At 39.6% G+C, this 23,471-nt stretch overlaps 1 protein-coding gene across 6 annotated transcripts in view; it reads left to right on the top strand.

The window, feature by feature from the left end:
- The window catches only part of DIAPH1 (diaphanous related formin 1), a 104,151-nt gene that overhangs the window by 5,951 nt on the left and 74,729 nt on the right, over positions 1-23,471 (top strand). For 4 of the 6 annotated variants that reach the window (XM_023256080.2, XM_023256084.2, XM_019833607.3 and 1 more), the window contains exons 2-3: positions 20,612-20,638; positions 21,655-21,810. In XM_023256080.2, coding sequence (XP_023111848.2) covers positions 20,612-20,638; positions 21,655-21,810 — 183 coding nt within the window. The remainder of the gene's footprint in view (positions 1-20,611; positions 20,639-21,654; positions 21,811-23,471) is intronic. The other 2 variants (XM_023256092.2, XM_023256089.2) reach the window with 1 other exon arrangement.

Here is a 23,471-nt window from a genome sequence, read left to right as displayed (position 1 = left end):
AAGCATAGAGTTTGCATTTTCTTCTAAGATTTAACATGCTTTAAGGATCCAACAGAAGATAATTTATAAACTGTCTTTGATCCTGCAGGTCACAGAAGACCAAGGAGTATACCTTGGTATTGAGCTTACATCTCAGAAAAAGCTGCCTTATGTTTAATTTTTTTTTAAGTTTATTTATTTTTGAGGGGAGGTGGGAACAGAGGATCTGGAGCTGGTTCCATGCTAACTGCAGAGAGCCCGATGCAGGGCTACAACGTACAAACCGTGAGATCACGACCTGAGCTGGTTGAATGCTTACCTAGCTGATCCTCCCTGGCACCCCTATGTTTGACTTTTTAAAAAAGCACCAAACTGTTTTCCAAAGTGAGTGTACCATTTTACATCCCCACAAGCAATATAGGAGTTCTAGTTCCTTGCTGACACTTGGTATGATCAGTGTTAAATTAGCCATTTCAGTGAGTATGTGATGGTACTTCATTGTGACTTTAATTTGCATTTGTGTAATGATGTTGAGCATCTTTTCAACTATTTATTTGCTATTTATGTATCTTCACTGAAGTATCTGTTCGAATTTTTTCCCATTAAAAAAAATTTTTTTTAATGTTTATTTTAGAGAAAGAGAGAGAGTGCAAGTGGGGAGGGACAGAGAGACAGGATTGGAAGCAGGGTCCATGTTAACAGCAGAAAGCCCAATGTGGGCTTGAACCCATGAACCGTAAGTTCATGACCTGAGCCAAAGTCAGACGCACACCTGACTGAGCCACCCAGCTCTCCCTAAAATTTTTTATTATTATAGTCTATATGCAAGTAATTTGTTGGATATGTGTTTTGCAGATACATCTTTCTCCTATGATTTGCCTTTTCATTTTTTTTTAACACTGTGGTATGAAAAACAAAAGTATTTAACTTTGATGAAGTCCAATTTTTAACTTTTTGCTTTTTGTGTCATTTCAAAAATCTGTGCTAAAATCACAGCCCATAAGATTTTCTTCTTGTTTTCTTTTAAAAATTTTATAGATGTAGCTCTTAAGTTCTCTTTTCCTCTGTGGGTATGTTAATTATATCCTGCTCATGCTTTTGGGGGGTATATTTTCACTTGTAGGCAAAGACAGAACCTTTCTGATACTCAAGATTGGGGACCTTTGAGAGTCCATTTATCCTGGAGTCATTTTCATCTTAATATGTGGTGGTAGAAAGCTTTTGTTCTCCTGTATGTCCTGTGCTACAGGGTGTATAGTGCCATTCTTCTATCTAAAAATATTAAAGAATGTTTAGCATCTTTTTTTTTTTAAGTTTTAATTTATTTGTTCATTTAAGTAATCTTTACACACAACATGGGGCTCAAACTCACGACCCCAAGATGAAGAGTCAGATGCTCTTCCGACTGAGCCAGCCAGGCGCTCCACTGTTCATCTTGATAGTAGGAAGATGAATTCATTCCAGACTGGAAGGACAGGGAGTAATAGTAACAACAACAGTAGCGGTAGTAATAAGGTTTGTTGCATACTTATACACCCCTAGCACTGTGCTAAAGAGCTTTAGATTCGTTATCTCATTAATCTCTAACTCAATCTTATAAAATAAGTACTGTTGTTATTCCAATTTTATAGGTAATTAAACAGACTCAGATCAAGAAACCTGCTTTAGCTTGAAAAACTAGGATTCAGACTGAGGTCTGGCTTATTAAAAAAAAATTTATTCACCATTTTGTGCTGACATTTTACAAGTGTCCAGTTTTTGCACCTTTAGTATAAAAGAGTATTAACTGCTAGGAATTTACTAGAAAATGTTGGTGGCATCTCTTTAGTCATTTGATGACTGTAGTCTATTAAAACTGGGCTCTCCTCCAGTTCATTTGGTGGGAAAGAAGTACTGGGTCTAGATGGACCAAGTGCAGTGGCTAAATGGCTAACTGCTTTTTGCATTTAATGATTTAAACTTTGAAATCATTGCAAGAATTACAATTAAACCTTTGTTAGACATGAAGAAGTAGCTATTTCAGTGCATCACAACCAATCTTTCCTCTGGCTCATGAGTTACTAAGAAGTTGCCAGGTATTATTTTTTTATTTTAATTTTTTTAAATGTTTTATTTATTTTTGAGAGAGAGAGAGAAAGAGTGAGCAAGCAAGCAAGCAGGTGAGGGGCAGAGAGAGAGGGAGATACAGAATCTGAAGCAGGCTCCAGGCTCTGAGCTGTCAGCACAGAGCCGGACATGGGGCTCGAACTCATAATCTGTGAGATCATGACCTGAGCTGAAGTCGGACACTTAACCTACTGAGCGACCCAGGCACCCCACCAGTTGTTATTTTTAAAGGCAACCTTCTGTGTAAATGAATTAGCTCTAACAGCATCAGCTATCAGTTGTATGAGTTGTTTAAATTGATTAAAGCAGCAAGTAGTGGTGACAAATGGGAAGGAGGAAGCTGTTGCTAGACTGCTTCCCATAGTTACCTTTTCTATATTTTAGAATAAGCATGTAGTATTCTTAAAATCCTTTCTCTGTAGCCCTGAAACTTGACTGTAAGGATTGCGAATGGTTAATATCTCCAGGATCTCTTCTGAGAGTCTGGGGCCTGCTGATGTTTGTTCTTTAGACCTGGCAGTTATTTGCCTGTGGTTAATAATTAAAACATCGCCACCAAGATGCAGGTACCTGGAACTAGGATTTTCTGTATGACTGCTGGCAAAGAGTAGAGAATAGAGTTTCTCTTATTTGTTTGAATTCGCATGGATCTACTCTGGATCCAAAAGGCTAAAGATCAACAAGTCATGTGGTTGCCCTATCAGGTTCAGTCCTTGCTTTTTAATAGATTGTAATCTCAGTCATGTTAATAGGTGAATGGGTAGGAAAAGCTCAGAGGCTATGAACGTAAGAGTTTGAAAGCTGTAGGATTTTAGGGGTGCCTAGGTGGCTCATTCGGTTAAGCACGTGCTCTTGGTTTTGTCTCAGGTCATGATCTCACAGTTCATGGGTTTGAGCCTCATTGGGCTCTGCGTTGGCACTGTGGACCCTGCTTGGGATTCTCTCTCTCCCTCTCTCTCCCTCTCTAAATAAATAAATAAACATTTTTTAAAAAAGAGGGATTTCAGAGAAGTGAAGGAAATGAGTGGAAAGATTACTGGACTAAGAGAAGACCTAGGTTTCAGAATCTTAGAATGCTGGAGGTTAAAAGGATGCTAAAAATTATTTCATTCAAACCCTTTATTTTATGCATTAAGAAATGTGAACCTAGAAAAATGATCTGTCTACATTTATAGCTAGACCTAGGACTAGAACCCCTATCTCCCACTCTCATCGAAGTATTCTTTCCAAATATTCCTGTTTAGTCAGACTTTGCCACAATTAACCCTGTGAACTCTGGGCAAGTCATTCCACTTTTCTTACTCTTTTCTTATAATAGAGAGTTAGCATGTAAGATTTCAAAGGTCTGTATTTACATCCCAAATTCTATAATGATCCAGAATAGAATTGTGGATAGTGTTAGTTAACTTCATAGAAGATGGGGGATATGACAGGCCTTGGAAGGAAATACACGGGTTGGTAGAGAAGATTTCATGGTGTGGGGAGCAGTGTGAACAGAGGCTCAGAGGTGCAAGTGTGTGTCTGTGGTAAAGAGAAATGGCCCAGTTATAGCAGTCAAGTATTGATATGGGACATAAATCCTTTAAGAAAGGCACACTACTTCATAGAGTTTATTTTATTCCTTTTAAGGGATAAAATAGGTTCTCTTTCTGTAGAAACCTGCAGAAGGCAGGATTGAAAATTAGTGTTTTGTATGTCGCGATGCATGTTGATGCAGTTTTTGGCCATGTGAATGTGTTATGGTGACAGGAAATCAGCATATCCAAGAACATGAATATATTAAGTGTTAAGGTTCCAGCAAATCATATCTGCTACCGCGATGGAATTTAGATAGTTAACTTTGTTTGAGTTACAATCCTTGTCCATTTTAACGCACCCATCTTTTCAGACTTTAGGAGATAAAGCTAGGTTTAAAAAATATGATTCTCAGCTGGATCTCAAAGCTGTATAGCTAAATAGTGGACTCAGGTAGGAAATGCCATTGTAGGAACAATTAGAACTCTTTAGACCCTACTACTTCTTCTTAAAAGTTGCCTAGTACAGGGGTTCCTGGGTAGCTCAGTTCGTTAAGCGGCTGACTCTTGACTTCAGCTCAGGTCATGGTCTCACAATTGGGTTTGTGAGTTCAAGCCCCACATCAGGCTTTGCACTGACAGTGGGGAGTCTCCTTGGGATTCTCTGTCTCCTGTCTCTGCCTCTCCCCGACTCATGTATGTGCACTTTCTCTCCCCCCACTCCTGCTCTCTCAAAAATAAATACACTTAAAAAAAAAAAAAGTTCCTTAGTGCAGTATAGGTTTTGATTGCATGCTTATTTGAAGGGTTCTTTTGTCTTTTGTAAATGAAAATAAACATATATATATATATGGCCTTCCAAGGCCTGTCATGTCCCCCATCTTATAGTATATAATATAGAGAGGAAGGGAAGGAGGTATCTTTTTGGGCGGATCTTATTTCCCATCTTGCTTGTGAGGTGCTTAAGCCCTTTGGTGGTATTTCACTCATGTTAGCAATATCCTTTTATGTATTTACTTTTAATGTTAGTCTTGGGAATCTTGGGATCATTTTCAAGGTTCTCTGTTTCTATGGTCTAATGTAGGAGATTGACAGAAACCTTAGTCCTCTCTCACCAAGGTAACTGAGGCAGAGAAGCTCTAATGTAACTGTACCTGACCAGAAGAACTCTGTTGAGAAAAGTTTATTATTATTCTCTAGAGATATAGTATCTTCAAGTTTTGTGTTTAATGAAGGAACATGTCTATAGGACTAAAAATGTCTGCATTATTTTACATACTTCAGGGCTGCCAACTTATATCATAATGAATGGGAGTAGTATTTGGCCCAGTGCTATAGGGATTGTTAACATAACATTTAAAGCAAGTAATTGGTAAGTCCCTATATTATTTTAATCTATTAGTATCATGGTCTTTCAGGGCTACAGAAAGGTTTACACAGAGTGTTAAGAAAACAAGACAAAGAGGAGTCTTCTAAGTCCTCAGGAAATGTCTAAGTCTTCACAAAAAGTGCTAGTGACCTTTTTGTTTTGTTTTGTTTTGCTTTGTTTTTGTTTGTTTCTTACACTCTTATACTCCTACATAGCTATTCTTCAGTTTCTTCATTTGGCCATAGCAGCAAAGTAGATTGAGACTGTTCTAAAATTATTTCATCATATTTGCATGGGACCTCCAGAGATAATTTTAGTTTTGTTAGTTTTTTGTGAAAGATGTGTGTTGGGCTCCCCAGGCATAAAGGCCTCTAGTGATTTCTTGATTCTTGTATTTTAGAAAGATGGGAGTTGGCCTTAGTTGGCAGCTCTTTGCATCCGCCAGGGCTTATTCGTTACTTACTTCTAGGCCCATGGGTGACGTCTGTTTCCTGTGATTGAAACCACAAGAAGAAGTGGTGAGAAGCCACTGTAGGATATGTACTATCAGGCAAGTAGCAGGCATGGAGCTGCCCTCAAAAAGAGCAGTAGTAACTAAGCACAGTCTTTAAGGTCTCCAGAGACCCTAGAAATGTTCTGACCTAGCTTCCTCATCTTAACATGAGGAGGCCGGTGAGGTCTGGAGGTATTAATTTGCTCAAGGTCATGTAATTTAGGTGAGCTAGCTTTTAGACTATTCATTATTCTTTCTCACATTGCTTTGTCATCCCTAATTTTTCTTCTTCTTTTTTAATGTTTATTTATTTTTGAAAGTGAGTGGGGGAGGTGCAGAGAGAGGGGAGACAGAGGATCCAAAGCGGGCTCTGCGCTGACAGCAGAGAACCTGATGCTGGGATTGAACTCAGAAACTGTGAGATCATGACCTGAGCTGAAGTGCAAGGCTTAACTGACTGAGCCACCCAGGTGCCCCTTTCATCCCTAACTTTTCTCATTGTGCCCTGCCAGAGTGTTTCCTTAAGCAAAGTATGACTAGAGAAGAGTAAATACTGGTGGGCATTTTGAATATGGGAATTGGATGATGTTACTTTGCTTTTAGGTGCTGTGCCATGATTGTTTTTATGCTTTTTTTTTTTTGAAAAAACATGTATTTTCAAAATAACAGTATCTAAACCCCAAATTTCTACTTTTCATTTTTATTTCACTTAGTATTTGAATATTCTAGTTATTATGTCTATGCACATGTTTTTGCAAAGTTGGAATTATAGTTGACACAGGTTTTCTGCTTTTAAAACAATGTATCATAAACATTTTCTAGCTTTCTAATCTAAAAAATGTTACTTTTATTTGAAATGGAAATGTATATTTTATTATAAAAGTGAAACACATATTTCTAAGAAAATATAGATGTGTATAAAAATAAAGTAAAACAATCCCCTACCTTGTTTTCCAGAAATTATAGTTATTTTAAAGTAGATAGAACCAAAAAGAAAAAAAAATGATACATGGAAGTTTCTTTGTAGCCTAAGTACTTTGGCCTGAAATTCTGTATTTGTGTTAGAACATAGTTCTACACGAGTACAATTGCTCCAAGTATCAGAAGTACCCTATTTTAACTTTTGCTTGTATTTGTGGTGTTAGAGGAGTAATGAGATTTCGCCTTCTGCTCTCCTGCCCCCCTCCCCTGCAAGATTTTTTCAAAATCAGATCTTATTCTAAATTTGTAGGGGCCCAGAAAATGTTTACTTGGTTTCATAAGATCAAGTCTGGCTTTTTGAGTAGTAGTGTAATTTTTGGATCGGTTAAGCTATTATCAGTAGGCTATGATTATTTCTGTGTATTTAGGAATGACGTGAGGACAGAAAAAAAAAAGGTGTAACCATCATTTAGAAATTAAGGACTTGAGAATGGGATTTAAAATAAGGTGGCTTCATACTTGGTGCCTGTATGTAGAAGTAATATCAGCTGCAGGAACTTCCTGTCAGCCAGGCCTTGGGTGTGTCATACATGTGCTCACCCTTGAGGAAGAGTAGATGTCCTGCTACTCACATCACAACATGGGAGGAGAAGACAGTTGCTACGGAGATTGGGAAACAGCATTCCTGAGTCACTGACTATTTCCAAATGAATGGACAACACCCCCCTTTTAAAGGAGCAATTACAATCTAAGCTCAGGCAGTAAAGAGAGAGACCCAGTAAGAAAGTGAAGTATTTGGAACTGGAGAAATGTGTTGAAATTTTAGAAAAACAGGTTAACATTATTGTTTTCTAATCAGGTTTCCCCCATCATCTAAAAGTTGAGTGTTCCTATGAAAACTTTCATAAGCCAAAATGGCATAAAGCAAAGAAGCACTTACCATTAATTTATAGGGAAGATTTTTCGAGCATTCCTAAAAATAACCTCTCTTAGGCTTTTCTGATACCTCAGGTCACATCTTGCTAACGGATGCACAAAACAAATGGAGATTAAACATGGATGCTTAACAGACACCGTTCAAAGCGCTGGTGGCCTGATGCTGAGATGCTGAGTGTGGCTGTGCTCGGGGTGCCCTGCCTCTCTTAAAATGCTTGCTAGAAAACAAACGCTGAATGCTATTTTCACTTTTCACCTTTTTTGGTAAAAGCGAAAATCTCTTTTGGATTTCTTTTGGTTAGCGAAAACAGGTACTTATATAGGTCTTTCATAAAAGCAAAGTGGCCTAATATGAACTTTTGAAAAGTGGGGGATACCTGTGTGCATTCACAAGTTTTATCAGAACCTTAGGATGTTTGAAAGGGAAGACTTGCTTACTGATATCTCACCAGATGACAGACTATATGTGCACTTCCTTCCTCACAGCAAAAGAGGTGGTCATGTCTGCCACACATCGTGACACTGGTAGGAAACTAAGACTTCCAGAATCTGAGCACTTTCTCTGTTGGCAGCTTGTTTTCCCAGCCCATGGGTGGTTCACAGTGCACGGGGCTGCCAGTTTGTTTGGATGGGCTTGTAGGAGGAATGCTATGTTCCCAGCCTGACTTCCACCTGTCTGCTGAGCTGGAATAGTGAAACCTGAGTGGACTTGCCTTCTTTTCTCCAGGCTATCAGCTATCTAGGATGCAGGCTATGCCAGTCCCAGGCTTCAAAATGAGCTAAGCAGTAGGCAGAATGTTGCCTTCTCCTTTTCCCCAAGAGGCTTGCCTTCTTGAACTAACAAGAGGACTATTAGAATGCATTTTGGACCTGTCAGAGGACTGAATCCTAATGTTAAAGATAGTTTTTCCCTCATTTTAATCACAGTTGGGTGAAAGCAGACCCTGATTTAGACAGTTGTGGGGATATTGAGTTGGTTGCTTTGCATTTGTAGGTAAATTGCTTCAAATTTCTAACTAAATTAATGAAACGGGGAATGATTTGTTACCCAGTACTCTTTTTAGGACAATTCTAACTTGTGCTTGACTGGTGCTACTGCCTGGAATCTTTTAGGGCTCCCTGGGTAGTATCACTAAAAAGATACTGCTTCTGGAAGACAGGGGTAGATTGAAAGAACGGTCTTAATTAGGAATACAAGATCTTGGACTCTGCTGTGTTCCTTTTGTTTCTTGTATGAATTTTAACAAGTTACCTGTTCAATTGTGAGTTTTAGCTGTGGGGCTGCTGAGGCAGAATGAAACTAACTGGATGAGCTGCTAAAGTGTTAGTCCTTGAGCAGTTTTTGCTTAGAGATCGTGGAAAACATTGAGTGAGCCATCTCCATTTCTGGGGACTGCCAGGTAATCTTGAGGTTTCTTTCCCTTAAACCTATTTAACTTAAGAGTGTTCAGTTAGCTTTATAGTTGATGGTTTCCAATTCTTGGTCCTTTTTGTGCTTTGCTTTTAGTCTTCTTTTTCTTGGAGATACCCTTTTTTGCATTATTTTCTTTTTTGAAGTGGGTGCTCCAGTTCTACACAACTCCTGTTGAAGCTTTTGGCATCAATTAATCGTGATGTCGGAATCTAGTTTGTTTCTCTGTAAATGGTAGATGAGATACTTAATTCAGTGTCATCTTTGAGCCATTCTTGAAAATCGAAGGGAAAGTTCTTCTCTACATTTGCAGATATTACCCATTATTTCTTTCTGTATAGTTCTGATTGACTTCTGTATGAGAAGTGAAAATTGAGGAAGGGAGACTGAAAAGTTTCATTGGTTCCATCCTCATATCTCATTTAACTTTTACAAAGCACTTTGCAAAACAAATTGCTTTCCATCTATTTTATGTCTTATTCTTCATACCATTCCTATGAGATGACACAGTCCTAAGGATAAGACTGAAACAGAGATAAAAAGAAAAGCTTGGGGCGCCTGGGTGGCTCAGTCGGTTAAGCGTCCGACTTCAGCTCAGGTCACGATCTCACGGTCTGTGAGTTCGAGCCCCGCGTCGGGCTCTGTGCTGACAGCTCAGAGCCTGGAGCCTGTTTCAGATTCTGTGTCTCCCTCTCTCTGACCCTCCGCCATTCATGCTCTGTCTCTCTCTGTCTCAAAAATAAATAAACGTTAAAAAAAAAAATTAAAAAAAAAAAAAAAAAGAAAAGCTTACCCGGCCTTTGCTGTTTGTTAGTGGAAATGTGGCAAATTTTGCAGCCATGCTGGAGGGGTTTTCATTGGTAATTGAATTCAAGTGCACTTTATAACCTTCTGTTGCCTAAGGAACTATCCTGAGGAACTGGATGTCATTACCATGATAGAATAAAGAGATGAGTCAGAGCCATACCATGCTCCGTATGATTCTGAATGACATATACCTTACCTGATCCTTCCTGGTTAGGTAGATGAGGATTTGGAAGAAAATTCTTGTTGGCTGTAGTGACACTTGCCATTTTACCTATAGGTAGCCTGTGTCTTAGGGCTTCTTACTTTTCTTTTTTTTTTTTTTTTTTTTAACGTTTATTTATTTTTGAGACAGAGCATGAACAGGGGAGGAGCAGAGCAGAGAGAGAGGGAGACATAGAATCTGAAACAGGCTCCAGGCTCTGAGCTGTCAGCACAGAGCCCGACGCAGGGCTCAAACTCACGGACCGTGAGATCATGACCTGAGCCGAAGTCGGACGCTTAACTGACCAAGCCACCCAGGCGCCCCTAGGGCTGGGGGTCTTCTTACTTTTCAAAGGAAGTGGAAGACTCCCTCGGTCACATGTGTCCCATAATTGGATATTTTCCCCAAGGACAACTCAAAATGTGTCATGTGTCATGCATCAGTCAGCGTCCCCTGTGCTCATTTATAGGGAAAGATGTTACTCTTGAAGGTGTGGTTTCATAGTTTACTGAGCTGTCCATAACAGTCACAGACTTTGACTTGAAATATTTCCTCAGTTTGTCCAATTTGAATAAAGGAATTAATGAATGAATGTACTGTGGCTAGGATGATGCTCTTAAGCCTGTAGTGATGATAATTCTTAAAACACTTACTAAATATTGGGCATATGAAATGAACAAGATAAGGGTTTCTCCCCCCAAGCAACTTACAATCTGGTCCACAGAAACGGTTACAATAAACAGTCTGATTGAAAATAGTGAGAGCCTGGGCTTGGTAAGTCCTTTCGTTCATTTTGTGAAGTGATGGACTGTGGCTAAGTGTATAGTTTATAGATGAGGAATAGCTTTTTCCTTGTGTTGTTGGAGCACAGTGTCAACTAGTCCAGTCTTCAGATGTGTATTTTAAAATAGGTCTTTCTGTAATAAGAACAGCATAATTGCCTTTACAGAATGATCTGTCATCATTCCGTTTTATATCTCATAGTTCCCAAGTGGTGTGTGTGTCTGGTTTTGCTTTGTTTTTAATAAATAGGGGAACTGAAGCATGAAGAATTAAAGTGATTTGCTCAAAATCATACTTCTAGTTTTTTAGGATGCTGGAAATAAATCAGGACTCATGGTCTTTTTCCATTAGCCAAAGTTCTAGATAAATTGTGGATTTTGTCATTTTGTTTAACGTGTTAGTTTCCTACTGCTCCGTAAGAAACTCAGCAGTTTAAAGCAAAACCTACTTACTAGCTCACAGTTCCATTAGTCAGAAGTCCAGTATGAATAGTGTGGTTGCATTTTCAGAGTATCAGAGGGCTGAAGTCAAGGTATGTCAGTCAGCTGGGCCAGTTCAAATCTGTAGTCACTGGGGGAAAATCTGCTTCCAAGCTCATTCAGGTGTTGGCCAAATTCAGTTTCTTGGAGTTGTAGAGCTGAGGTCCCTGTTTCTTTGTTGGCTCTCAGCTACTAGTAGCTGCCTGTAGTCGTTTGGCCCCCTTCATGCTCAAGCCAAAAATGACACGATGAATCCTTGTGTCTCTAACATCTCACCTCACATTTAAAGGCCACGTGTGATTGGGTCAGGCTGTGCAGATTATTTCCCTTTCTTAGTAGTCAATTGTGCTGAATAATACAACCTTGGCACAGTACAGTCCTCATGGTCATTATACAGGGTGCATATGTCACGCTAGGAATCCTGGGGGACATCTTAGAGTTTTACGTATCCCTGTAAACATTTCCCTTAGACTATATTAGACAGCTGCTGAGCAAGGGTGGATGTCAGAAGAGGAAGAGGTATGAATTGACTGTACTGAGGCAGTTAGTGAATTGCTTTGTGATAATAGGTTTTATAAGAAAACCTGTAGTTCCCAGGGATCCTGGGCCTCTTAGAATCCTTACACTGTGGGGGCCAAACCCATTCAGCTGTAGTGTTCTGGTGATAGTCATGTAGCCAAGAGCCCAAATGTAGTTGTAGTTGTCTGGTTAGCCTGTCAGCCTCAATAATTTTTTTTTAAGTAGAGGGAGAGTAGTGGAAGAATGGGCAAAATGGGTGAAGAAGATTACAAATTTGCAGTTCTAAAATAAGTCATGGGGATAAAAAGTATAGTGTGGGGAATATAGTTAGTAATACTGTACTACTTTAGTGAGCATTTTATGATGTATATAATTGTTGAGTCACTGTGTTGTGCACCTGAAACTAATACTGTGTATCAACTATACTTTAATTACAATTTTTAAAAAATTAAGTTAGCCTGAACAAAGCATTTAGAAAGTACTGAGGTATAAGCTTGCAGTTGTGGGTTTGCATTTACCTGTATGCAAGCCATATGGTTCATGGGATTAACATCCATGATGAACTGTTCCTGTGAAGCACATGGTGGAAATGAGAAACACTTTCTGCTATGTAATGTACTCTGTTCAAAGTAAAGTTTAATCTTTAAAATTTTTTTTAATGTTTATTCTTTTTTGGAAGACAGAGAGAGACAGAGCACAAGCAGGGGTGGGGCGGAGAGAAAGGGGGACACAGAATTTGAAGCAGGCTTCAGGCTCTGAGCTGTCAGCACCAGAGCTCGATGCTCGGCTTGAACTCACGAACCGAGGGATCACGCATGACCTGAGCTGAAGTCAGACTCTGAACCGACTGAGCCACCCAGGGGCCCCACAGTAAAGTTTAATCTTAATCTCTTATTAGATCTCTGCTAACCTCTCTGCTGCTAAGACGCTACCTAATTGCTTTTTGTTTGGCTACATGAACATCTTATGCCAAGAGACCATCCTTAATTGTTTGAGAATTCTATGCCCTTTTTCTGATGAGTGAGAAAAGTTAAAGATTCAGGAAATTGGATAGAGGTCAATCAGTCTCTCCAATGCTTTTTGTATATCCTTGAGTTTAAAAAATTGCCAGTTCTGTTGCTAGGCAAAGAAACAAAGGGAAACTCTTGTCTAAAAGACTGCCATGTTTAGTCCCATACACCTGCTTTTTAAAAACTGAAGTGGGGCGCCTGGGTGGCTCAGTCGGTTGAGCATCCGACTTCGGCTCAGGTCATGATCTCGCGGTCTGTGAGCTCAAGCCCTGCATCGGGCTCTGTGCTGACTGCTCGGAGCCTGGAGCCTGTTTCGGATTCTGTGTCTCCCTCTCTCTCTCTGACCCTCCCCCGTTCATGCTCTGTCTCTCTCTGTCTCAAAAATAAATAAACGTTAAAAAAAAATTAAAAAAAAAAAACAAACTGAAGAGTTAATAAATACAACCACTACAACAATAAATCCAGTATGGAAGATAAGTTGTATAGTTCATTTGCATTTATTATAATAATTGATCAGGGTATGTTCCATAGTCATTAAGTCATTTAATTAGTTTGGCCCATACAGCATACCTTGGGATCTTTGGACTTTTTTGTTTTTGGTTTCTTATAGAAACCAAACTGTAAAATGTCTAGGAAGTTTCTTATTTCCTGTAGATGATAACCAAAAGATTTATCTTACCACATATAACATTAGGATGTGGTGAGTGAATCAGAGCCTTGAATTATTCTTTGAAAGGGATGGTGAGGGGACAGCTTTTCATCTCAGTACCCAGCCAAATATATTTATTTTATTTTTTAAGTATATTTATTTTTGATGCTATTGCTTTTGATGCGGTACACCTTTGAGCAATTTTTATTGCTTTAAATAAGATTTAATAACACTGAGTATCTTTTAGAGAAGTGAAGGTCATTTTAGTAAATGCAATTTTGTTGAGCTCTTTTCTGGTACCACCTAATGACCTTTAGAAATTTATTTCCTCACCTAATTCTGTTGAATAAGTTTCTATGGAATATTTTTTTTTTTACTCCATTTAATTTTATTTATATAAGTAATCTCTATACCCAACTTCAGGTTCAAACTCACAACCCCAAGATCAAGAGTCACATGCTGTACTGATTGAGCCAGCTAGGTACCCCTTTTTTACTCCTATTTTTTTCTTTAATTTTTTTAATGTTTATTTATTTTGAGAGATAGAGCGCGCGCTAGTGGGGGAGGGCAGAGAGAGAGGAAGACACAGAATCTGAAGCAGGCTCCAGGCTGTCAGCACAAAGCCTGATGTGGGGCTCAAACTCACAAACTGTGAGATCATGACCTGAGCCAAAGTCGGATGCCCAACTGACTGAGCCACCCAGGTGCCCCTTATCCTTTTTAAAATAAAATGCTTTATGCTATTAAACAACAACATTCACCTGAATAATTTGAAGATCATATTAGCTTTTTTCAGTTATTCTTGAATTGGGTCGCATCCCATCTGGCAAATCAGGAGCTCTGAGGAGCTGTGCAAAATGGAAGCCTTTTATAGGCAAAAGGTAGTGGAAAAAGGAAGTGTCTAACAGAGTGGATTGTTTCAAGCAAGGTCACCTTCTTTGGGGGAGGCAGGGGGCCTATGGTGCATATTACCTCACTAGTGCTGATCACTTAATTCCAGATTAACTGGTTAAAGGTAACATTCCTGGGAGAGGCTGAAACTACACTTAGGTTAGATATTAAGCCTTGTTTTGCTGATGTGGGGCTTAGTACAAGTGACTCCATTTTGGTCCAGTTGTCTCTTTTTTTTCTTAATGCTTCTATCAGTAATTGAATAAATGAAAGATGATTATAGAACTTGAGTAACAAGTAAAAACCTACTCTGTATGTGTATATGACAGTATTGCCACTGTTAGCTACATGGAAGCTCCCGGAGAAGATAAACGGAGTACTTGGACTCATAGTCTGACTTTAGATTCTCTCAAGAGTTTACAGTGGCTCCTTATGAGGGTATCACTGGGCCAAGCCTAGAGAACCTAGAACTCACCATAGTTGAACATCTGGCTAGGCTGCAGTGAGGGTCCAATACTAGATGTCCAACAAGAATATGGTCAGGGGAGTCCAGTGCTCTGTATTTTCTATTTATAAGCTTACCATGGCTAACCTTAGCTCTTCTGGAAAAGTCAAAGTAGAAAAACTCTGTGGGGTGGAATGAGTGTCCTTGAGGTCCTGGAAGTAGAGCAAGGAAGGAAGTGAAGAAGTTATTAACATATGGTTCCAATAAGCCAAGAATCTGGCTGGGTCACTTCACCAGCTATTGTCATTTTAAAAGCCCGGAACAAAAGTGGCTGATGGTGATGGCAGTATTGGAGGGTTTGACTCAGTTCTCATAGTTCCCTTTTAATTGTGCTGTCTGACAAAAGAGTCGGCTCCAATCTTTACCCTAGAGATTTCATTCCCCTCTTTCATGCTCCTTCTCCTTCTTGGTTTATTCCCTCATTTTGGTGGAGCATATCCTGCAGTAGCTTCCTGAGTTGTATAGGGACAAATTTTGAAAGCTCAAGCTTCTGAAAATGTCTATTCTGAACTCAAAATTTGATTGCTTTGTTGGGTATAGAATTCTCAGTTCAAAATTATTTTTCTTCGTGCTTTTAAAGGCCTTGCTCTATTGTCATTTAGCTTTTCATGTATTGTTTTTAAAAAGTCTAAATCTGTTCTGGTTACCTTATATATCATCAAATTTTCACCCTTTCTGTCAAGTGTTATAGAATGTTCTTTGTATTTAGTGTTTTGAAATTTCACTGTAATATTGCCTTTGTGTGGTCTATTTTTGTCCTTTGTGCTGGAGACGTATCCTTGGGTAGTGGGAAATATTATTGCATTATTTCTTGGGTAACTTGCTTCCCTGTTTTCTCCTATTATTTGCGTATTGGGCCTTCCAAACTGATCTTACATTTCCTCTCTTATTTTTCCATCTCTGTCTTTTTGCTCTACTTTTTGGGAGATTTCCTCAGTTTTTATCTTCCCATCCTATTGAGCTTTCTCTTGAGTTTCTGTTCTGTTTTCAACTTCTATGTGTTCTTTTTCCTCTGAATGTTTCTTAAAATGGCATTATGTTATCTTTTGTGGATATTAGTGATTTTGAAAACCTTTTTGCATAGTCTATATATGACAAGCAGCCCCCCCCCCTTTTTTTTATGTCTTGCATTAGTGGCTTTTCTCAAATGTCCAATAACCTGGGTTGTCTGCTAATGTTTAAGAATGAGGGACTAACAAACTGATTGGAAACTCTAGATGAACTGGTTTGTTAAGTGTGCACTTTATGGTAGAACAACTTTGTCCAGTAGAGATACAATGTGAGTTCCATATGTATCAGATTTTCTGGCAGCTACAGAAAAAGGCATAAAGAGAAAAAAAAAAAAAAAGAAACATGTGAAATTAATTGTAATAATATTAGTTTATGTAATCCAATATATAAAAATATTTCAATAGGTAGTAAACATGAAATTATTAATGAGATGTTTTATATTTTGTTTTTAGTATTAAGTTGTTGGACTCCAGTGTTTGTTTTACATTTATATATAGTACATCTCAATTTAGATGTTAAATTTTCATAAAAAGTAGTTGAGGTAAATTTAGACTTTATAAATTTTACAGGTCAAAGTAGATTCACATACCCAGGATATTCCAAACATACTTAAGTTTAACATTAACAATAAAATACAAGTTTTTAAATTTAAATTTATTTAAAGTTAAATAAAATTTAAAATTCATCCCTCAGGCATACTAATGACATTAAAAGTGCTAAGTTATTACATGTGGGTAGTAGCTACCATATTAGATTGCAGAGTTCCAGAGTGATCTACTTGGACTGTGTCAGGAGTTTTAGCTCATTTTTCAATTCCCAGACAAGAGTCTACCAATTTACCACCTCAATGGTAAGGGCCATGCTGCTGGGGTTCTGAGAAACTTTAAGGGGGAAGGTGCTAGGTGTCTTAGTAGGTAATATGCATAGATTTGCTTACTCTTCTTTTTGGTATAGGATTCCTGCCCCCAACTGTGCCTGGCATCTCCCAGTCACAGACCCTATTTTACTTTCTTGTAAGCCTAAAACTTCCAGGGACACCTGAGTGGCACTGTCTATTTGGTGTCAGACTCTTGATCTTGCAGTTGGTGGGATCCAGCCCTTCATTGGGCTCCAAGCTAATGATATTGTGCAAAGCCTGCTTGGGATTCTCTCTCTCTCCTCGACTGCTCCCTCTCGCATGCATGGGCACACGCTCTCTCTCAAAATCAATAAATAAACTTAAAAAAAAAAAAAAAGAATATACTTCTTTCTGCTGGAGTAAGGGAGGGTACTCTCCCAGTGGTATGGGCCAGGAGGACTGGGGGAGTGGGGAGGGAGGATCTACCAGTAGATCCCAGTGCTTCTTAAACAGCTTCCAACCAGTCCTCCTATTTTTAGCCTATCCCTTCCAACTCCCATTTCCATAGGTTCCTGGGGCTGCTAAATCTTGAACCTTTTGAGGACCTTTAAATATAGTTCAGCTTGGTTATTGGCTTTTCCTACTTTTAGTTTAGGATTCAGCTGTCTTAGGCCTGCTGGGTTTACTGCTAGTCCTGTTTATTCACAGCCTCAAAATTTGTTTGCCCTTGTGCTTTTCTCATTCTTCCAACCTTGTAGGCTCCTCCTTTCATCATTGTTATCTTTCCAAAAATTCTTTTTCTGTAGATTCAGAAGGGTTTCAGGAAGGGTCAAGACATTAGGTACTTTTATCTAGTAGTTCCTGTTAATCTGTATTCATGAGCAGACTTGGATATTATAAAAGGTTTCACTTAGTATCTATGCTTCTTCCAGTATCTGTGTTTATAGTTAAAGGCTTTAGGGGAAGACTCAGTAGGAAGGACAGGAAGATGAAGTAGTGAGTGCCAACAGGCTAGGAGAGCAAGAGTTTGGTTGGGGGCAGAAGAAAATTGACAGCAAGCAAGGAGAATTTTGAGAGGAGAGGCATTTAGAGGCAGGTAGGGTGATTAGAGAACCTAGTGAAAAAGCTTGGACATTTGAGGTGTTAGCCACAAATATAGCTCCAGCAGCATTTATCTTCCTGGACTTCACTACCTTTAGTCATTTATGCTTTTTATGAGCTGGAAATTTCTCATTTTGTATCTCAGAATCCACAAAACAACTAATGATACAAGGAAAACACTGAGCAAAGCTTACTGTTTTTAAACACTGTATATCTAGGACTTGTAAGGAAAACACACATAGTTTTAAGTCAATAAACAGTACACCCTCAGTATAGTGTAGGAGCAGGTTCCATTTCAGTAATTGAATTGAGCTTGCTATTTGGGTGTTCTGTTGGGTTTTGAAACTGAATTTTGTCTGTAGGGTGATTCGCTTTCTTGGTAGTTGCTGCCCTCTGTTGGAAATTTTGAGGAAATACAACTTTGATCCTGCATGCATCATTTTTGCTCTCCTTACTGAAACTGACCACTAAAATGTGGTTAATTTTTTAAGTAAGTGAATCTGTTTCTAATGTACCAAGGAAAGCAAGGGAAAGTGGTATCTTTCTTTTTATGAAAAGTTATATTTACTTTGATATCAAAGGCAAGAGTTAGTGGGCATTAAGTGGGACCAAAACACAAGAATTTGGAGAATGCAAAGATTTTTGGGCTTCGGAATCTGGAGACTAGAGTTCATTCCCAGCTTGTTGCTGGTCATGTGACTACCATGATTTACTCTACCTGTCTGGGCTTCAGTTTTTTCATTGACACAGTGAATAGATCTGAGAGCTTCTTCCGGGTTTGGTATTTTAGGAAAGCAGCCCCAGATGGTAGTATTTGTTCACAGGAAATATAATGACTGAGTCTCAGGCTCTGCCCTGAAGGAACTTAGTCTGGAAAGGGGTAGAGGAGACAGACAGTCAAGAGACAATTGTAATCCACAAGTAGTGCTATGAGACAGTCAAGTACCTATTACTGTGGAAACATAAGGAGAAGCACTTGTCCAATTAGAGGAGGTATCATCCTGCAGGGCCTGTTTGATTTAGCTTTGAGAGCACAGTCTAGACTGAGGGAAGGAGCAGCCTAGGGAAAGTCTGGGGTGGTAAGACAGCATGATCTATTTGTGGACCTGCAACTAGTTTGGGATGCGAGGGTTTGCAAGAGATGAGAGGGAGAATCCAGGAAGGAATGTCCTATTCCACGCTAAGGAATTTGGATTTTAACCTGAGGGTAGTAGTAGGGAGCCATTGAAGTGTTTTAAATGAGGAAATACCATGGACACCGTGTCATTTTAGAAAGATTACTCTTGGATGTAATATGGATAATGGATTTAGTGTTGGGTAGACAGGACTGGAGGTAGGGAGATCAGTTAGGAAGCTGTTACAGTAAGTCAAGCAGGAGATAATAATTCTGTAAACTTACATAGCGTTAGTAGGGATGAGCAGAAAGGAAATAAAGTCTGTAGGCAGAAGGAACAAGTTGCTGGTTTCCTTTCTTTAACCTGTAGCTGTGAGCAATCCAGCTGGCACTGTTTCATTAGACCCAAGTTCTGTTACCTGTGTTACATCCGTCCCAGAATGGTTGGGGTTATTGATTGGTTCTGAGGAACATTTTGAGTTTGGAGGACCAGATCCTAGAAGCAACTGCTCTAGGTGCAAATAAGTTTAACCGTGGCTGTGGCAACCTAAATTGTACATCCTCATCCTTTTTGTAGCTTGTTTTCGCAAGTGCCAGGTAGTAACTAAGGGTGGTGACAAAAAGAACTGTTAGTCTCCTTGGGTGTTGCTGTCTGCCTCACCATCCTTCTATCTTCAGTCCCTAGTTAACAGCACACATAAAGTAACTTTAAACTCCATCGATTCTGAGCAAGGTTCTTAACAGCTTCAGGTATGTGATTAGCACTCAGTCAGTGGAAGCTTGACCTCCTCTGGACCATGGTGGGAAAAGTTAAGATTCACAGTTTACACTGGATTTAACTGACTTAATAACATGAGCAAAAAGAAATAATGGTTTAAAATTAAGTATTAGGGCAAAGAATTCCTACTTTACCACCTTGCTTGTTCCCTTTTCTTTTTTTCTTTCTTTCTTTTTCTTTCTTTCTTTCTTTCTTTCTTTCTTTCTTTCTTTCTTTCTTTCTTTCTTTCTTTCTTTCTTTCTTTCTTTCTTTCTTTCTTTCTCTTTCTAAGTATGGCATGTACATAGAAGAGAACATAAAACATAGAATAATGAAACCAAGTAGAATATTGTGAGCCCCTTAGAAGCCCCTTTTCCCCTTCTGCAGTCACACCTCACCCACTCACCCCAAGTAAGCACTGTTTTGACATTTGTGATCATCATTCCTTTTATAATTTTACATTCTAAATAATATAGTGTCCATGTTTTTAAACTGCATATAAATGAAATAAATTCAATTTTAATGTTTGTAAGTAGCTCTAAGTTCATTTAATTTTTCCATATAATTGTTCTCCACAGATACATGGTATCTGTTCTACTCTTGATGGCTCTTGGGATTGGTCTCTGTTTTAGGTACTCTGGTGTTGCTGTGAACATTCTTGTTATATACATCCTGGTACATACATACAAGTTTCTGCAGGGTAGATTTATAGAAATTGATGAGTTGTACATATACATATTTAACTTCACTAGATAATGCCTTGCTGGTTTCCAAAGTGGCCAGAGCAATTTACATTACCACTAACAGAGTGTGAGAGCTCCCGCTCCTCTACAACTAGACAGACATGAAAATGTTTGCCCATCTTAAGAGTGGGAAGCATTATCATTGTGGTTTTAGTTGGCATGTCCTTGTTTACTAATAGAGTATGTTTCATAGGTGTATTGGTCATCAGATTGAGTCTGTGAGGGTCTTTACTTCCCCCTTCCTGCCCTCCCCCCCAAGTATCAGGTATTAGTGACCTTAAAACTCTTGATGCCTCTTAGCTAAGGGAATGTGCTAAGGAACACTTGGCTGAAATCTTTTAGTTTGTGGAAAGCAACTTAGATCCTTTTACCTTATTCTTTTTTCCCCCCAATCCATCTGGTATTTGGGACATTTCCTGGAATTTCACTGATCTATCTTCTCTTTCTTCTCCCTCCTTTTTCCTGTTTCCTAGACTCTGAAGCGGCTCATGGCAGATGAGGTAAGGAAATTTTGTTCAGCATGTGCATGTCCTAGCTCATTTCCTCCACTGTGATACTTAACCAGTTGTCATAACTTTGACTTTCTATAACTTGAAATGGTGATACTGGCTCTATTCTCAGAACCTCCCAAAGCTTTTCCCTAACTCTTTGCTCTGTGTTTGGCCCATTGCATGCATTTCCCTGGGGCATTCATTGGTTTCCAAGGGTAGGCACATTCTTTAAATTCATAACTGACTTGCAGTCTGGATGCAACCCCTATCACTTGAAGTCCCCCAGTGCTTGCAGATACTTAACTTTTACTTTCAAACAGGTGGAGCGAACAAACTGCAGCTTATTGGTGGCTCTTTGATTTGAGCATCTGTACTTGAGTTTTGGGGAATGGTTCATGAGTCTTTGGTTGGCAGAGAGGTGGCTTATATATCCCTAAAGTACACTATATTCTTTTCTGTCAGTTCAGTGCTGCTAGAGGGCTTAGAAATGGTCAGAGAGCTCAAGAACAAAGTTTTCTCATTTTAGAGAGGTTTCAAATCTTAATACTTCAGATCTCTTATCTTTGGATGAAAGTGAGAGTACAGAGTCAGTATACTAAATTAGATGTCAGAGTTCTTGTTTTCATGTCAGAAGATATTTTTTAAAGTTTATTTTAAGAGACAGAGAGGGAGAGAGAGAGAATGAGCAGGGGAAGGCCGAGGGAGGGAAGGAGGGAGGGAGGGAGGGAGAGAGAGAGAGAGAGAGAGAGAGAGAGAGAGAGAGAGAGAGAGAAAATGAATTCCAGGCAGGCTCTGCACTTTCAGCGCAGAGCACATGGGGCTTGAGATCATGACCTGAGCCAAAGCCAAGAGTTGGACACTTAACCGACTGAGCCACCCAGGTACCGCCATGTCAGAAGACCCTCGAAGTGCCCACAAACCAGAGGAACCTTGCACATATAAGAAACTAGAGTTTGGCTACTTGATGTGTCGATTGTTGTGTAAATGAAAATGTATAACTGTTAATACTTTTTTCTTTTTCTCAGCTGGAGAGATTTACCAGCATGAGAATTAAAAAGGAGAAGGAAAAGCCCAATTCTGCTCATAGAAATTCTTCTGCAGCATATGGGGATGATCCCACAGCACAGTCATTGCAAGATGTTTCAGACGAGCAAGTTCTAGTACTCTTTGAACAGATGCTGGTAAGTTTCCCACCCCAAAACATTGCTTTTTTTCTGAAAATGCATTTGTGGGCATGGTTGGTACTCTTTTGGGCATGATCTCCCTTAATGAGCCCCTTTTTTACCTGAAGTATTTGTTTATTTTGAGAGAGCATGGGAGAGGGAGAGGGAGGGGCAGAGAGGGAACGTGAGAAACAATCCCAAGTAGGCTCTGTGCTGACAGCACAGGCTTGATCCCACAACGGCAGGATCATGACCTGAGCTGAAATCAAGAGTCCGACACTTAACTGAGCTACCCAGGCATCCCCTACTCACTTAATTAGCCCTTAATTACAAAAGTTCCAGGCTTGACAGAGAACTTTTTTTTTAATGTTTATTTTTGACAGAGAGCGACAGAGTGCAGACGGGGTGGGGGGGACAGAATCTGAAGCAGGCTCCAGGCTGTGAGGTGTCAGCACAGAGCCCGACATGGGGCTCAAACTCACGAACTGCAAGATCATGACCTGAGCCAAAGTTAGACACTTAACCAACTGAGCCACCCAGGCACCCCTTAGTTTTTTTTCAAATGTTTGTTTATTTTTGAGAGAGAGGGAGAGAGAGACCAAGCGTGATTAGGGGAGGGGCAGAGAGAGAGGGAGCCACAGAATCCAAAGCAGGCTCCATGCTCTGAGGTGTCAGCACAGAGCCCAGCGTGGGGCTTGGACTCACAGACTGCAAGATCATGACCTGAACTGAGGTCAGACACTTAGGCAACTGAGCCACCCAGGCGCCCCAACAGAAAGGTTCTTATTAGCAGTCCTATTAACAAAGGGACTACATTTATAAGCACCCATCCATAAGATTGGAATTGATGAGTTAGGCTTGGAAATAATCTGATCAGTGACCACCTCCTTAATGTCCTGCCCAGCATTGTGTTAGCCACAAAGACATAAGGTGAGTGCACCAACTCATGGGGTAGTGTGGAGACTACCTTTGGGTTAGCCAGGGTAGGTAAAGTTTCACAAAGAATCTTAGAGAAGAGACTGAGTAATGGAAAGGCATAATTTGCTGAACGTCTTCTATTTAGTGGTGAATCTGGAAAGAGAAATCTGATGCTACAATTACTAGAAGACCTTTAAAGATTATGGTTGAAGCCAGTTGAGTAATGCAGTACACAAGGATGTGACTTAATTTCCTGTCCTCAGTGAGGAACACTGAAGAGGACACTCAGTGAATGTCCACTAGCGCTCAGTCTTGAAAAGTTTTGAGTACTTGTTTCTAAGGTTTCATAAGACCTCTATATTGCCTGGATATAGGATTTCAGATTCAAATAGAGACTAGCGGCAGACCTCATTTAATTGAGAGCATGGGCTTAAAATTCTTAACACAGGGCCTGGTATATAGTAAACACTCAGCCAGCACTATTATTCTTTTTTCAGTAAAAGCTTTTAGTTTGTCTCTTAATCCAAGTGCTGTATGAGATTAACACAATCTCTTGGGTTTGGACTGCCAATTTACATGTCTTTGGGGGCCAGGGAGTTGGCAGGAATAAGTTAGACCAGATAGCAGATGATGAAAAGGAGTGAGGACTGTAGTCAGATGCAGAAGGACTTTAGGCCTGTTAGGAAGGCCAGCCGTGATTCAGTGGCAGTAGGCTCTGTAGCACTCCAGTTGGAAATGCCAGTAGTGCCAGATACTTGTAT

Source organism: Felis catus, chromosome A1 (genome assembly GCF_018350175.1).
Source record: "Felis catus isolate Fca126 chromosome A1, F.catus_Fca126_mat1.0, whole genome shotgun sequence".
Taxonomy (NCBI): domain Eukaryota; kingdom Metazoa; phylum Chordata; class Mammalia; order Carnivora; family Felidae; genus Felis; species Felis catus.
The sequence above is the reverse complement of the archived record's forward strand: the minus strand, read 5'-3'. Positions and strand labels throughout refer to the sequence as shown.